Here is a 17,104-nt window from a genome sequence, read left to right as displayed (position 1 = left end):
AACGAATCTTTGTAAGTCGCTCTGGATAAGAGCGTCTGCTAAATGACTTAAATGTTAAATGTAAATGAATCACTTCAAAAAGTAGGTTACCTTCGCACGTTCGTCCAAAATAATTCTAGCATCCGAAGACTGCACTGTGTACCCGCCAACTTTTGTTCAATTTGCAAGTGGTTGGAGAAAACATCAGAGCGAGCAAAAGAGCGTCTTGGCTATTGTGGGCTAGACAGCATCAGGCTACATATAGTAAGACGCTGTTTCGCTCACTCGAATACTTTATCTGAGATTTACGTGGTTTTCTGTCGGCACGAGTCTCGGTCAAATTTAATTTGGAAGGGTAAGGACGTATGGTGGGGCGGGCCCTGCATTAACTACAACAGTTATGATAACATTATGTTTTCCTCCATTTTCCTGTAATTTTCGTTACAGCCTTATTCTAAAATTGATTAAATAAATGTTTTTCCTCATCAATCTACACACAATACCTTATAATGGTATATATAACAGATTTAAAGATTTTTTACAAATGTATAAAAAAATGTTTATTTACATAAGTATTTAGACCCTTTGCTATGAAACTCGAAATTAAGCTCAGCTGCATCCGGTTTCCATTGATAATATTTGAGATGTTTCTACAACTTGATTGGAGTCCACCTCTGGTAAATTCAATTTATGGGACATGATTTGGAAAGGCACACTCCTGTCTATATAAGGTCCCACAGTTGACAGTGCATTTCAGAGCAAAAACCAAGTCATGAGGGCAAAGGAATTATCCGTAGAGCTCCAAAACAGGATTGTGTATAGGCACAGATCAGGGGAAGGGTACCAAAACATTTCTGAAGCATTGAAGGTCCCCAAGAACACAGTGGTCTCCATCATTCTTAAATGGAAGAAGTTTGGAAACACCAAGATTCTTCCTAGAGCTGGCCACCCGGCCAACCTGAGCAATCGGGGGAGAAGGGCCTTGGTCAGGGAGGTGATCAAGAACCCGATTGTCAATCGGACAGAGCTCCAGAGTTCCTCTGTGGAGATGGGAGAACCTTCCAGAAGGACAACCATCTCTGCAGCACTCCACCAATCAGGCCTTCATGGTAGAGTGTCCAGACGGGAGCCACTCCTCAGTAAAAGGCACATGACAGCCCGCTTGTAGTTTGCCAAAAGGAACCTAAAGGACTCTCAGACCATGAGAAACAAGATTCTCTTGTCTGAATAAACCAAGATTGAACACTTTGGCCTGAATGCCAAGTGTCACATCTGGAGGAAAGCTGGCACCATCCCTACAGTGAAGCATGGTGGGGGCAGCATCATGCTGTGGGGATGTTTTTCAGCGGCAGGGACTGGGATCGAGGGAAAGATTAACAGAGCAAAGTACAGAGAGATTCTTGATCCAGAGCGCTCAGGACCTCAGACTGGGGCTAAGGTTCACCTTCCAACAGGACAACGACCGTAAACACACAGCCAAGACAACGCAGGAGTGGCTTCAGGACAAGTCTCTGAATTTCATTCATGAGCACGGACTTGAACCCGATCTAACATCTCTGTAGAGACCTGAAAATAGCTGTGCAGCGACATTTCCCATTCAACCTGACAGAGCTTGAGAGGATCTGCAGAGAAGAATGAGAGAAACTCCCCAAATACAGGTGTGCCAAGCTTGTAGCGTCATACCCAAGAAGACTTGATGCTGTAATCGCTGCCAAAGGTGCTTCAACAAAGTACTGAGTAAAGGGTCTGAATACTTATCTAAATGTGATATTTCCGTTTAAAATTTGTAATGAATTGGCTAATATTTCTAAAAACCTGTTTTTGCTTTGTCATTATGGGGTATGTGTGTAGATTAATGAGGGGAAAAAACAATTTAATCCATTTTAGAATAAGGCTATAATGTAACAAAACGTGGAAAAAGTCAAGGTGTCTGAATACTTTCCCAATGCACTGTATATGTGTGAATGTGTATGAGGCGTTACAGAGCCACTTGATGTTGATTATAATTAGATGTTCACAATCCTTCCTTCTCCAGATTAAATTGCCATGGGCTCAGCAGCTATTCAAGCAAGCTCACGACTTCAGGATCTGGCTTGAGTCCTCCCCTGTCTCTCCTGGAGTCTGAAAATATGGTTGGTCCCAACAGGACTCCAATTGCTCCCAATATTAGCCTATGCCACAGCCCTTTCCACCACACCTGTTCCCACACCCTAATCACCTCTCCTCCACCTTTTTACCTCTTTTCATTCCCTATATAAGCAGTATGCTTCTTCCTGAGCTATAGTATTGGCACTATATTTCTTCCACCTCACACTAAGTAGAAGACAATCAGCCAGTAAATAAATAAATACCCTTCAAAAACATAATTTTAATGTTGCTTCTTTGTCCACATTACTGCTTACTTAAGGCTGTTTGTTCTATTTCATTTGTTTCACATTTGATCATTATTGTGACAGTTAGGTAGATACAGGTTGATACAGATAGATATATGGAAAATCATTATTATAAAAAATTGAACTATAGAATTCAGACATCATATAATGAAAACTTGGTGCACATGATAATTACCTGCCAGATCTCCAGGTAATGGACATGATAATTACCTGTCAGATCTCCAGGTAATGGACATGATAATTACCTGCTAGATCTCAGGTAGTGGACATGATATTTACCTGCCAGATCTCAAGGTAGTGGACAATGTTTTTGTCTTTATGGGTAGCCACCACACAGTCAGAGCAAAGTATTGTCTCAGCCCCACAGTCAGTTCACCCCCATATTATAGCTGGCTCGATCCTACACACGGAGCAGATAGATTTTACTGTTGGGGGCATGTTCTCCACAAGGATGTTGCGCAGCTGCTCCCTCATCACTCTCCATGCAGCCACGGTTCCCCCTTTCCTCCTCTGAGCACTGCTAATCTGGGTAGCACTTGTAGCCAGACTGTGGTCCTCCCTTTAGGCCTGAGGAGGTTCAGAGCTGGAGGTGCAGCACTGAGGGACAATATGCCTCTTGTCCCTCAGAGCCTTGCCTCTCAATGGAATTACCTTTCCCAGGATAAAGATTTTTGTTTTGCCAAATGTGGGCATTGTTGCATAATTCTGAAACAAGGATTGTTATGACGAATCAGATAAAATACATATAGTTGATCAAAAACCCAAGGAAGCAACAAGCCAGCAAATTCCTGTCCACTTTAAAATAATACTTTCAAAAGGTATTCACTACTCACCATGTCACCATGTTTCAAAAATCATTTGACAAGAATAATGCAACATTTACAATGTATTCACTTGGAATCACCTCATCCAGTAGGTGGCAGCAACACACCTTTGTGTGTTGTAGTCCGCCATGAACCTCCCCCGAAGAAGAATAAAAACCAAGCGAAAGCAAAAGGGACTTATCAGTACGTGAATCTGTGCAATAGAAACTCTCGTTTTCGTTGCTAAAAAAACACAATAATAAATACATCCCAACCCCATACCCCATGTAGCCAAGGCAGCAAGTGGAAGCATAGTAATGCCAGTTGAATGTTTGTTATATTTTTTTTCTGAAAATCCCAAATTGGAACTTTGGCCTTCTATGATGAACACTCAGTCTCAGCTGAAAGTGTCCAAAATCATCATTGAAAGGGTCGCGTATCACACAGTACAATGTGTGATTCTGAATCACCATTCAAAGGTAAAGTGTACCACACACTACACATTCACTATATGAATGGTGTGACTGGTAAGATGATTTGCACCTTTTAATGGGATGATTGTGGTCTAATCGGGTGACTATGCTGACTGCTCCTATATGTATTATTTGGTAAATATATTTATTTTGCTATCATCCCCTATTTAGCAGGGCCATTCACTCAAGTCTGCTGTGTGTTATTGACCATGATTGCGTTCACCGAACTTCTGACAGTCTCACGTGTGAAATGGAATTGCATGAACTATTTGATTGCTTGCATAGTGATCCCCAGATTGGCTGGACTACATTGAGAGACAGCGGTTGCCAATTCCCTATCACTCTCCGTCCCCGAACTAATTGACAAACGCCCCAAGCTATAGAGAACGGGAATTATTACATTGGTTGTGACTCCACTGCAGACCTCTGGACTGGACGACTGCCTCACTGCTCCTCCACCCGCTGCCTTCAGCGGGAAAAAGACACCTGTACAATACTTTCAGTAGCACTACCAAAGGAAAGTGCTTATTTCTAACGTGTGAGTGTGACTATAATTATTTATCAGTATACACTCTAACCATTTGTTCTCGGGGGACACGCCCAGCCAAGAAGCTACACCCAACTCCACCACGAGCAGCCCCGGCGCAGAGCGAAGGACAACCATCCGAGCCCTGTGGTTCCATTTGTGTAAATGTATTCATGGCGTTCAACTCTGAATTAAAATCTAATTTTCAATAGACTCGGAATGATTGTGAGGCCTTGAAAAAGTTCAGGGTAATCTCAGCCTGAAGGAGATTGTAGTCCATTCAAGTCTGACTAAGAAGAAACTGGTACAGAATAAACACTTTACCCAAGCAAAATCTGTCCAATTAGTATTCGGGCTTGTGAGTCCCAATCGGGCTTAAAGTCCAACTGGATACTGGGAATGTGGGATATGCGATTGAGTCCCTTGTTTGTCATAAACTCTATATTGGAGAGACTAAACATGCACTACAATGCAGACTGACACATCTATACCACATTATGAAGGGTGATAGACTCAGTTCAGGGCTCATACATTTACATTTTAGTCATTTAGCAGACGCTCTTATCCAGAGCGACTTACAGTTAGTTAATGAGTGCATACATTATTTATTTTTTATTCATACTGGCCCCCCATGGGAATCGAACCCACAACCCTGGCATTGCAAACGCCATGCTCTACCAACTGAGCTACATCCCTGCCGGCCATTCCCTCCCCTACCCTGGATGACGCTGGGCCAATTGTGCGCCACCCCATGGGTCTCCCGGTCGCGGCCGGCTACGACAGAGCCTGGATTCGAACCAGGATCTCTAGTGGCACAGCTAGCACTGCGATGCAGTGCCTTAGTCCACTGCGCCACACGGGAGGTGGATAACCTTAGAATGTTGGGTTGGAGAGCAATATGGGGTGGTGCAAAACATCTCAAAGACAGAGGGCAGAGCCACAATGGATTTGAACACTAGGAACCAATGATCCTCTAGACCTAAATGAGAAATACTAAGACACCCAGCTATTTGTCTCCATCTGGTGGCTGGTTTAGACAGTTGGAATGTGCACTGGGATCTGTGAATGTTTTTTTTACTTTTTTATTTTTTTATTATTTTTTAAAATTTTATTTATTTTAATTTTAATTGTATTATTATTTTTTTTGGTGGGGTAGATCAGCTTAATATTGCAGATAGATTGTAACTTCCATCAATGTAATTGTCTGCATCACTTCCAATCCCCCTTGTTTTTATATATATATACACATACATATAAATATATATATAAATATATATATATACATACATACACACACACACACCCTTTATCAAATATATTCCCCTTTATTACTTTCCAACCCCACCACCCCTTCCCTAATTGGAGCAAACTAGTGAACAACAACGCCTAGGCCTCTACTTCCAGCCTATACCCACTACATACATTTTATGGACACAGTCAATTTTACAATAATTATATTTTATTTGTTTTTTCTCCTGATATTCTTCTACTCTCAACCTCTCCGATCATGTTTGCTTCTATATGCCATATCTTTCTAACTGTGCTCTTTCACAAAAGCTCCCGACCTTCAACCTATATACTTATTATGGACATAGTATGTTTACATTATTAGTTATCTTATTATTAGTTGTTATTAGTCCCATCCTTCAACTCCATTCAACACCACCCATCTATCTCTTAACACCATCCATATAGGATTGCTATTTGCCATATATTTTTCCACTGTACTGTGATGTTTTACAAAAGTCTTGAACCTTTCTATTCTCATTGTTTCTACAGATTGTAAATTTAATAATAAACCTTTTTGCTAAAAGTATTATTATATTATTGATCAATTGACTATGACTTTTCAGATCACCCAGTAACGCTATCTGCAAGGTTAGCTCCAGGTTAATATTGCAATCCTTTAGCCATTCCTGGACCTGTGTCCAAAAACAAGCTACAATTGGACAGTACCAAAACAAATGATCTAATGATTCTGTCTCTTCGCAGCAAAATCTGCAGAGCTGGGAAGATTGAATCCCCCATATGAATAACATTCTATTGGTAGCAAGAATTTTATATAATAATTTAAATTGAAAGATTCTTAGTTTTGAATCCGGTGTAGTTTTGCGTATCAGATCATAAACACAATGCCATGGAATCGGTACGTCAAAAATCTCTTCCCAACTATTTTGCAATCTGTATGGGACGCTGTCAATCCTTTGGTCCTTAAATGAAACTGGTATACTTTTTTATTTATCACAGTTTTCTTTAACCAATTATGTTCTTTAATGCAAGGCTGACAGACAAGTTCCTTACTTTCTTCCCCTTCCACTTTCCTCTTCCATTTTTGTGGTAAGGCTGCAATTATTTGGTTGTAATTTTGGGTAGAGCAAACATTTCCATATGTTTTTGTTAGCTGCCTGTGCGACATAACTCCACCAGTCCTACCGAGGATATCATTTACGATATTTGTCAATTAGTATATTTGAGTTTAACCATAATATTTGTAGCATTATTTGTTCTGTCGTTTCTGGAGGATTAAACTGAAATTGCAACCAACTTTCTATGGCTTGTTTTAGGAAGAGTGATATTTGGGAGATGATTTCCTTTTCAAATAACTGAAAGTGAGAGCTTGTAATCTGAATAAAGGCAAAAAGACCATTCTTGAACATTGGGTGAGACAATCTTAGGAATTTGCTCGAGAACCAGTTCTGATTTAAGTATAACTTTTGTATGACTGAAGCTTTTAGTGATAGGTCTAATGCCTTAATATTTAATCATTTCTGTCCTCCGAATTCATATTCATTATATAAATAGGCCCATTTAATTTTGTCTGGCTTGCCGTTCCAAATAAAATTGAATATTTTTTTCTCATACAATTTAAAAAACTGTTCGCTAGGCGTAGGCAAGACCATAAGCAAATAGGTAAACTGGGATAATACTAAAGAGTTAATCAGGGTGATTTTTCCACAAATTGACAGGTATTTACCTTTCCATGGTAGCAAGATCCTATCTATTTTTGCTAACTTTCTATAAAAATTCACTGGAGTGAGATCATTTATTTCCTTTGGGATATGTATTCCGAGTATATCTACATCACCATCAGACCATTTTATTGGTAAACTACATGGCAATGTAAAAATTGTATTTTTTAGTGATCCAATACATAATATAGTACATTTGTCATAATTTGGTTGTAATCCAGAAAGGCAAGAAAATGCATCTAGATGAGGGTGTGGAGGGATTCCAGCTGTGGATTTAAAAGAAAACATGAATCATCAGCGTACAATGACACCTTTGTTTTTAAGCCCTGGATTTCTAATCCCCTGATTTTATTGTTGGATCTGGTTTTAATAGCTAACATCTCGATGGCCATAATAAATAGATATGCCGATAGTGGACAACCTTGTTTCACTCCTCTTGACAGTTTAAAACTTTCTGAGAAATAGCCATTATTTACTATTTTACACCTAGGGTTACTATATATGGTTTTGACCCATTTAATAAGAGACTCCAAAATTGAAATACTCCAGGCATTTATATATAAACTCTAGTCGTACTTTATCAAATGCCTTTTCAAATTCTGCTATGAATAGCAGGCCTGGTTTCCCAGATTTTCCATAGTGTTCTATTGTTTCCAATACTTGCCTAATATTATCTCCAATGTATCTTCCATGTAAAAAACCTGTCTGATTACAATAAATAATATCTGGCAATACCTTTTTGATTCTATGCGCTATACATTTTGCTAGAATTTTTGCATCACAACACTGACGTGTAAGGGGCCTCCGATTTTTTAAATGGACTGGATCTTTATATTTTCCACTTGTATTCTGTTTCAATAATAATGAAATCAGACCTTCTTCTTGAGTGTCTGATAATCTACCATTTACATAGGAGTAGTTAAAGCATGCTTATAACGGTCCTCTTACTATATCAAAAAAGGTTTGGTATACCTCGACTGGTATGCCATCCAACCCTGGAGTTTTCCCAGACTTAAAGTCTTTAATTGCATCCAGAAGTTCCTCCTCTGTAATTTCACCTTCACATGAGTCTTTCTGTATAGCTGTTAATTTTACATTATCAATAGAAAAAAAATCTCTACAATTAGCTTCAGTTAGAGGAGATGGAGGCGACTGAAACGAAAACATATGCTTAAAGTACTTTGTTTCCTCCTTCAAAATATCATTTGGTGAATCATGGGTGACTCCGTCAATTGTAACCAATTTCAGTAAATTCTTTTTTGTAGCATTCCTATGTTGCAGATTAAAAAAGAATTTGGTGCATTTTTCCCCATATTCCATCCAATTTGCTTTATTTTTATAATATATTATACTTGATCTTTCTTGAATAAGTTTCTCCATTTCCTTTTGTTTTTCCTCAAATTTATTCTGAGCCTCTATGTTACAGTTTTTATTGCCATCTATATGTTCTGTTAGACTTTCTATTTCCTTTATTAGTATAAACTCTTTTGACCTAAATTGCTTTTGTTTTCGAGATGAGTACTGAATTGCATGGCCTCTAAAAGCACATTTAAAGGCGTCCCATACAATAAGGGGATTTGCTGTACCTATGTTATGTCTGGAAAAAATCAGTTATGAATTCCTTTGTCTTAGTTAAAAATAGATTATCATCCAATAGGCTTTGATTAAATTTCCAATATCCTCGCCCACGTGGAAATTCAGTAAGAGTAATGTATATGCCAATTATATGATGGTCCGACCGCATTCTGTCCCCTATCAACACTTTTTTAACTTTTGGTGCCAACGAGAATGACATAAGAAAGAAGTCTAGACGACTAGCTTGATTGAGTCTCCGCCATGTATATCTTACTAAATCAGGATATTTAAGCCTCCATATATCTACTAGTTCCAATGCATCCATGACATTCACGATTTCCTTAAGAGCATGTGGGTGATTGTTTGTGGTGTGATTTCCTTTACGGTCCATTGAGCTATTTAAAACAGTATTATAATCCCCCACCGTAATAATATTGTCTTGAATTGCTTGCAGGGTTGATCATTTGTTATATATATTGTCAAAGAAGTGTGGATCATCATTATTTGGTCCGTAAAGGTTAATGAGCCATATCTGTTTATGGTCCAATAACATATTTAAAATAATCCATCTACCTTGTGTATCTATTTGGACAATTTGCACATTTGGATCGAAATTACTATTAATTAATATCATCACCCCTTTTGAATTTCTTTGCCCATGGGAGAAGTATATTCCCCCCCCATTCCTTTTTCCACGTAACTTCATCTAGAATTGTTGAATGCGTTTCCTGTAAACAATAGATATTATATTCCTTCTCTTTAAGCCATGTAAATATTGTTCTTCTTTTGTTATTATCAACTAAGTCATTACAATTATAACTGGCTATACTTATTTCACCATACACCATAATGAGATACAAGTTTCAAGGCTATTTATCATTATATATGTTTGTAAAATTACCAATAAAAAAAATCCGTAATGATTGAGTGTCCATAAAGCTGTACCATGATATTTGCATTGTGTGGCGTCTCTCTTTATGTGGTGATGTAGCATCTCTCTTTATGTGGTGTTGTGGCGCCTCTCTTTATGTGGTGATGTAGCGTCTCTCTTTATGTGGTGTTGTGGCGCCTCTCTTTATGTGGTGTCTCTCTTGTCGTGATGTGTGTTTTGTCCTACATTTGTATTTTTAATCCCAGCCCCTGACCCCGCAGGAGGCTGATGTTAAATAGTTTCATGTTCCCTTTATAGTGTCCTACCAGCTGATGTTAAATAGTTTCATGTTCCCTTTATAGTGTCCTACCAGCTGATGTTAAATACGCCGGTCAGACACGGTCTCTGTTGATTTCTCTTGAAACAAGATATCGGGCTCTGCCAGAAGCAAAGCCCTCCAAAAATACGTTGAACTCGTAAGTGTTCCTCTCCACGGAAGTCTTTAGTAAAAGGGGGGGGGGGGGGTTAGAAGGATTACTTTATCCTATCCCAGGTATTCCTTAAAGAGGTGGGGTTTCAGGTGTCTCCGGAAGGTGGTGATTGACTCCGCTGTCCTGGCGTCGTGAGGGAGCTTGTTCCACCATTGGGGTGCCAGAGCAGCGAACAGTTTTGACTGGGCTGAGCGGGAACTGTGCTTCCTCAGAGGTAGGGGGGCCAGCAGGCCAGAGGTGGATGAACGCAGTGCCCTTGTTTGGGTGTAGGGCCTGATCAGAGCCTGAAGGTATGGAGGTGCCGTTCCCCTCACAGCTCCGTAGGCAAGCACCATGGTCTTGTAATGATCTCAACCCCATAGAACATCTTTGGAGGGAGTTGAAAGTCCGTGTTGCCCAGCGACAGCCCCAAAACATCACTGCTCTAGAGGAGATCTGCATGGAGGAATGGGCCAAAATACCAGCAACAGTGTGTGAAAACCTTGTGAAGACTTACAGAAAACGTTTGACCTGTGCCATTGCCAACAAAGGGTATATAACAAAGTATTGAGATACATTTTTGTTATTGACCAAATACTTATTTTCCACCATAATTTGCAAATAAATTCATAAAAAATCCTACAATGTGATTTTCTGGATTTTTTTTCTCATTTTGTCTGTCATAGTTGACGTGTACCTATGATGAAAATTACAGGCCTCTCTCATCTTTTTAAGTGGGAGAACTTGCACAATTGGTGGCTGACTAAATACTTTCCCCCCCACTGTATATATATATATATATACATTTGCAGTCAATATTAATGTAAAAAAAGAGGGAACACTTTATGCCTTTCTTACTTTTATTGAGTGCCAGTGAAAATATGCAAATTAACAAATCAATTGAATACCCAGAATAGACCACCTACACTTTGCCTCCTTCCCTGCTATGCACAAGGCAGTAGAAATGGCATGTTTAAAATGAATGAGAAACTCTCTATTAAAGCATCCAGCTTTTATGAAACATGACAGTGTACAGTATATTCAGCTAACTGTCTAAATAACGTAGGGATTTACATCATATTTACGTAGTGCAAGTTACTATACACAAGGCCTGTTACAAGCACCCATTGAAATGGTAATAGTTTAACAGTAATTGAAACACCTTGCCACATTCAACAACTTGTGGTTAAGAACAAAGTGCTGCTGAAAACTTGGGAACAATAACAATCCCTTTAAGGACTGTTTATCTCTTTTCCCTGTCAATGAGAGCAGAGTATTAACCTATATCATCAACTGTTATTCCAAAAACATGTGACCATAAGTGGCAAACATATGCTCATTAATAGCCCTCAATTATACATAAACAATACGAACATGTTGGATCTACAGTCGAGCCTATGTGGCATGTTTGTACAAGAACCAAAAATATAAATCATTTAAGGAAAATAAAATAATATGAAAATGAAACCCACAGATATTAACACTATCTGAGGAGAAGCTGATTGAAATTGGATGGTACCTGAGCTACAGTTGGCATGCTCTAGTTCCATCTATTCCTCTTCCTTTATAATGCTACGTTTCTGTTGTGGATATTTGATAGCAAACCAGTCTCTGTCTTTCAGAGCTACTGGCTTTGCTTGTAGGCAGGAGTCACAGTCCTTTTTACCTGGTATTCTGCAGCTTGTTATGAAATTAAGAAAATGCCGCTCAACAGCTTTCACTTCATCACCTGTCCACTTGCTTCTCACCTTCACAGCTTTCATAAATGCAAACAAAATACAGCTGATTAACAATGAGTTCTGTTAAAGTGACAAATGGAGGATATGATACAAAGGATTCTAGTTAGTAGTTATATGATGTATCAATACATGTGAATACAAAATGCTTACTAACCTTGCTTTCCTTTGGAGCACTTTGAGGAAGCTTGGGATGTGACTATTTTACCATGTCTTGGTTGTGTGTTGCTCATGTGGTTCCAGGGTGGTTGACTCAGGAGTGCCCTCCATGTTATCCAGGGTGGTTGACTCAGGAGTGCCCTCCATGTGGTTCCAGGGTGGTTGACTCAGGAGTGCCCTCCATGTTATCCAGGGTGGTTGACTCAGGAGTGCCCTCCATGTTATCCAGGGTGGTTGACTCAGGAGTGCCCTCCATGTTATCCAGGGTGGTTGACTCAGGAGTGCCCTCCATGTTATCCAGGGTGGTTGACTCAGGAGTGCCCTCCATGTTATCCAGGGTGGTTGACTCAGGAGTGCCCTCCATGTTATCCAGGGTGGTTGACTCTTGTGTTTGCCTCAGAAGTGTCTGGTCCCTAGAAGTTTCTGTTGTTGAGCCTTTGCAAAGTAATAATGAATGTGATTATTTTCTATGAGCTTTATGACAATACGTTTGCTTGCTTGTATTATTCACTGTAAACAACCTCAATGTCAGGCAATACGCAATTCTACATTAGATATTAACTGATATTTGAGATATAAACATAAACTGATTGCAAATCCATAAATGTGGAATTACTTATCACCACCAATGTGATTTTTTAAAAACAGATAGAGGATCATTTCGATAATCCCCACAGAAATGTGCATTTATGTGACATAACTTAAAGATATTACCACATATATACAAGTCAGGATACCTTTGCATTGATGTAGGTCAGCAATGGATTCTTCGCTGGAATCATCATCACTCATTTCTACTTCATCTGGTTGGGTAAAAAACATTTACGGCCAATTATTTAAATGAAGGACTAACAACACTTATAATAGTTATATTTGAAGTTGCTCAAAACTATATTTCAAACAAAATTTTAACTTCAGGATTGACCTCAATGTCATCCAGCCCTTTCCCCTGCAGGTAAGGCAGTCTTCCTTTTTCGATTGCTATCAACAGTTTGCTGACTTTTGCGAGCTGCAGGGTACTCTCTGGAAGCCGATAGAATTCTCTATGGACACGGATGTCATGTCCTAGAAAGGTGCCTCTGGGTTCTTTGCACCACATTGATTTGCATACTTGCGAAAGCAGTCGGAGCCTCTGTAATGGGAAAGGACACCTGGCCGTACAAACATGTACACATTTTCTTTGTGGATTTGACACTCTTTCCTGCTTATCATGAGGAGGTCCATAGCAGCAATCATGTCAGGGGTTAGAAGCACTGGAACCTTTCTTGACCTTTTACCTCGAATCTCAACTCTCTCAAAGTGCTCTGCAAGCTTCCTCTCGAAGTCAGTAAGGCCCCTCACAATGTCTGGATTCAGCTCCGTAAGATCCCTGGATGTGAAAGACTGAAGCTCCATTTTTGAAACTTCCCCTTCCCTCCTTCTGTTAAATAGTACTACCTGCGTCAAAGTCACTTTAGCAAGATTTCCAAAGCTTTTGCTGTTGGGTTCTTCCTCAAGGTCCTTCATACACTTAGCACGCTCAGTAGCAAGAAACTTGTGCAGCGCCGACACATCCTCTGTAAAGGGTAAAACCTGTGGTTTATTCCATTTGGCTTGTTGAAGTGTACCCAACGCGGCAGCTGAAATGGACTCTGTCCACTTTTTCTGATGTAAAGTGGCAAATTGCTTTGCAGACTCTGCAACAGCAGGGCGATTTGCAATGATGGCATTGCATTGCACAATGCCTGCAACTTTGGCTAAACTGTGTCCCAATTTCAAAGCCAATGATGGGATTTTATACGAGTTGCTTTCGACATCATAACCAGCAACAGATCTTACTGCCTGTATCACATGGGGAAAGTTACAGGGCATAACAAGGTCTTTGGTGCTCTTCAAAGGTGTTATAGCCCTTGCCGTTATCAATAGTCTTGCCATCTCTCTCATTTTTTGGCGTGCGTAGTCATTCCTTTTCTCATATGGTTTCCTGGAATTTAACACTGACTCGCCGATACAAAGGATTTCAGTTTCACTCCTTACAACCGAGGAAATGTCATCCTGGTTCATTTCACAAACAATCTTCCAAACAGCTTCCTTAACTGAGTCAGGTCTTGGTATGTGCAATTGAATCCATTTCCGCCCAACTTGAGGCTCTCCCTCAACAGATTTCTTCGGGCAGTTTCTCACGTCTCCATAGGGAATTTCTTGCATACAGTCCTTCGCAAAATTTGCAGTGACGGTAGTAATCAGATGGTTTTGCAGTACTAGGTCTTCTACAGGCAACCATCTCTCCAGTGCCACAGCTTGCCACTTCAGCATTATGGTCAAAGTTTCCTCTCTTCTTAAGAGAGCGTAACAACTCTCTTCTTTTGCGGGATCCTTTATTAAAACTGAAAGCCATTGCAACATCAGGCTTTTCACTGTGGATGGATTCGAGGTGTCTTGCCAATTTAGAAATGGCCTTTTTACAATAAAGACAAAATTGCTTCTTGTTGTACTTGCTTCCTTTTGCTGTTATTGACAAAGGTGTGACATTTATGGAGCTTTTCTGGTGTGATGTGTTCTCTGATGAATTCACACTGCAGCTTATTACTGAAGTACAAGGATTGCTGCGCATCTTTGAATAACTTAATGTTCTTGGCTTCTCTGAACTGGTGGTACTATCCCCACTGTGTGCTGTAACGTTCCCTAATGGTGTGTTCTCTGACAGTTTGTGGTGGAGATTATTTTCTGTGGTTTTATATTCCTTACTACAAGAACTTATAGTACTTATAATAGAAGCATCCAAGAAACTGCCACATGTGTCTGGAACATAGTCTGCATCGTCATAGTCCGTAGCATCCGAAGATTCATCAAGTAGGTCAGTAGAGGTCTGAAGAAAAATGGAGAAAAAAAGCATCTAATTCTGTCAATAACTTATACATGTATTAATACCTGGGGTATCATACTCCCTACAGTACCATCACATTGTGCATAACACCTACATACTCACAGATAAATTAATTATGGTGAACTGATTGAAAGACCTCTGTCTCTCAGCTATCTCTTTTTTAGCCTTCTCATAACGATCATGATGGCGCTTCAGATTTTGCAGATAGCGTCTTTTTCTAAAATTAATTTGTATAAGTCTTACTGGAAATTACTACAATGTTTCCTCACATCAAAAATACCACAATGTGTTTACAAAGAACATTAACTATTTTATCTAATAACAAGAATGCAGCTTTCTTACCTGCTTTGCTGTAGGACACTGGAAGGGTATAATTCCACTGGACTTGCTTGCCTTGAATGAAATGATGAAGAATAAATATTTGTTTGTAATAACACAGCACCATAACAGTAAATTAGGATATTATACATTATACTGTATGTGAAAATAATTTGTGATAAGAAATGGATAATACTGTTTTATAGATGACCTATAGATGAAAATATTAATATGTGGATCTGGGGTTTTTAAGCAAGACTCTATAGAAATGGTTAAAACTGTACAATATCTGCTAGCCAACAATATGAGGACCGTGTAACACACACACTCTGCTCTGGTTGGGTCATACCATATCGAGACGTCATCTGAAACACATTTACGTCTTGAACAGACTAAATACAAAATGAGGACATGACGACTGATCACATCTAGAGTCAAGGTTAATGACTTTGAGTTATCCTTTTGTTGTCAAAGAAAGCTCACAACCTTAAAATTAATGTAAATGGATCTACTGCCATATCAATTAATTCACGCAAATTGATAAGAAGTATGTTAAATGGGCAAAAACATTGCCCAAAAAATACAAAAACATAGGCATTAGAGAGAATAAAGATTAATTGTATGTTTTGAGGAGCGGTTAGTTCTGTCAAATGGTCGGGCTAATTTTGTTTACGCTATGATATCGAAACAAGTTACGGGAATGTTGATATTGTGAACATTTTACATAAATGGTTGGTTGTAATACAGTAAAAAGCCATTTAATTTATATATTGGAATGAACTGAGACAACAATTTAATTTAAATAGAAAAGATCTACAGTACATCTATACATCTACAACCGCATTACTACTGTAACTACAGTACATCTATACATCTACAACCGCATTACTACATTAGTACAGTAACTACAGTACATCTATACATCTACAACCGCATTACTACCGTAACTACAGTACATCTATACATCTACAACCACATTACTACAGTAACTACAGTACATCTATACATCTACAACCGCATTACTACAGTAACTACAGTACATCTATACATCTACAACCACATTACTACAGTAACTACAGTACATCTATACATCTACAACCGCATTACTACAGTAACTACAGTACATCTATACATCTACAACCGCATTACTACAGTAACTACAGTACATCTATACATCTACAACCGCATTACTACAGTAACTACAGTACATCTATACATCTACCACCACATTACTACAGTAACTACAGTACATCTATACATCTACAACCGCATTACTACAGTAACTACAGTACATCTATACATCTACAACTGCATTACTACAGTAACTACAGTACATCTATACATCTACAACCACATTACTACAGTAACTACAGTATCTATATCCAGAATTCCACTAGTTGTACAGCTGTGGACAGAAGAAATCTGTCTTCTAAATGCAGCTGCCTTAAAAAGAACATAAAATGTTTCCAGTTATCTGTTGTAATGTCATACAGACGTATATCTCTCTAAAATGTGATAGGACTGGTAAAAGCTAACTGGACTAAATGACAATGGCAGTCTCCATTCTAGATAGTACATATATTCCAAAGAGGCAAGCTGTGACACACTATCTCTCTACAATCTCCTCCTTATTCCTCTGACACTGGCAGGAATGAAGACCAGAAGAGAGAAAGAAAGAGATAATGGAAGAGAAGCCAGAAGAAGAGTGTGACATTACCTCCTGGGGTGGTTGTCCCAGCATGTGGTGGCCATAATTCAAACTAAAGGTCTGTCTAAGACTAGAGGAACAGAGCCAACAGACTCCCAGTTTGCGTCCCAAGTGGCACCCTATTCACTATATAGTGCACTACTTTTGACCAGAGCCTAATGGCCAGAGCACTACGTTTGACCAGAACTCTGATCTAAAGTAGGGCACTATATAGGGAACAGGGTGCCATTTGGGATGCCGGCTCTGACTCTCTGATAG

At 39.2% G+C, this 17,104-nt stretch overlaps 1 protein-coding gene and 1 long non-coding RNA gene across 2 annotated transcripts in view; one reads left to right on the top strand and one right to left on the bottom strand.

The window, feature by feature from the left end:
* LOC123741785 (interferon regulatory factor 8) overlaps positions 1–2,343 on the top strand; it is a 4,591-nt gene extending 2,248 nt beyond the window's left edge. Inside the window, exon 4 of the mRNA XM_045715994.1 lies at positions 2,015–2,343. Within this exon, the coding sequence (XP_045571950.1) occupies positions 2,015–2,104 (90 nt within the window). The 3' untranslated portion in view covers positions 2,105–2,343. The remainder of the gene's footprint in view (positions 1–2,014) is intronic.
* A 9,846-nt stretch (positions 2,344–12,189) lies between these two features.
* Positions 12,190–15,219, bottom strand: LOC123741780 (uncharacterized). The gene is made up of 4 exons (XR_014391372.1): positions 15,163–15,219; positions 14,700–14,802; positions 12,692–12,757; positions 12,190–12,389 (listed from the first exon to the last, which is right to left on the bottom strand). It is a non-coding gene; the product is annotated as an uncharacterized LOC123741780 (long non-coding RNA).
* Between the last annotated feature and the right edge of the window lie 1,885 nt (positions 15,220–17,104).

The sequence above is a fragment of the Salmo salar genome, unplaced genomic scaffold (assembly GCF_965601325.2).
Source record: "Salmo salar unplaced genomic scaffold, fSalSal1 ptg000384l, whole genome shotgun sequence".
Lineage (NCBI taxonomy): Eukaryota > Metazoa > Chordata > Actinopteri > Salmoniformes > Salmonidae > Salmo > Salmo salar.
This window is presented reverse-complemented; position numbering and strand designations above follow the sequence as displayed.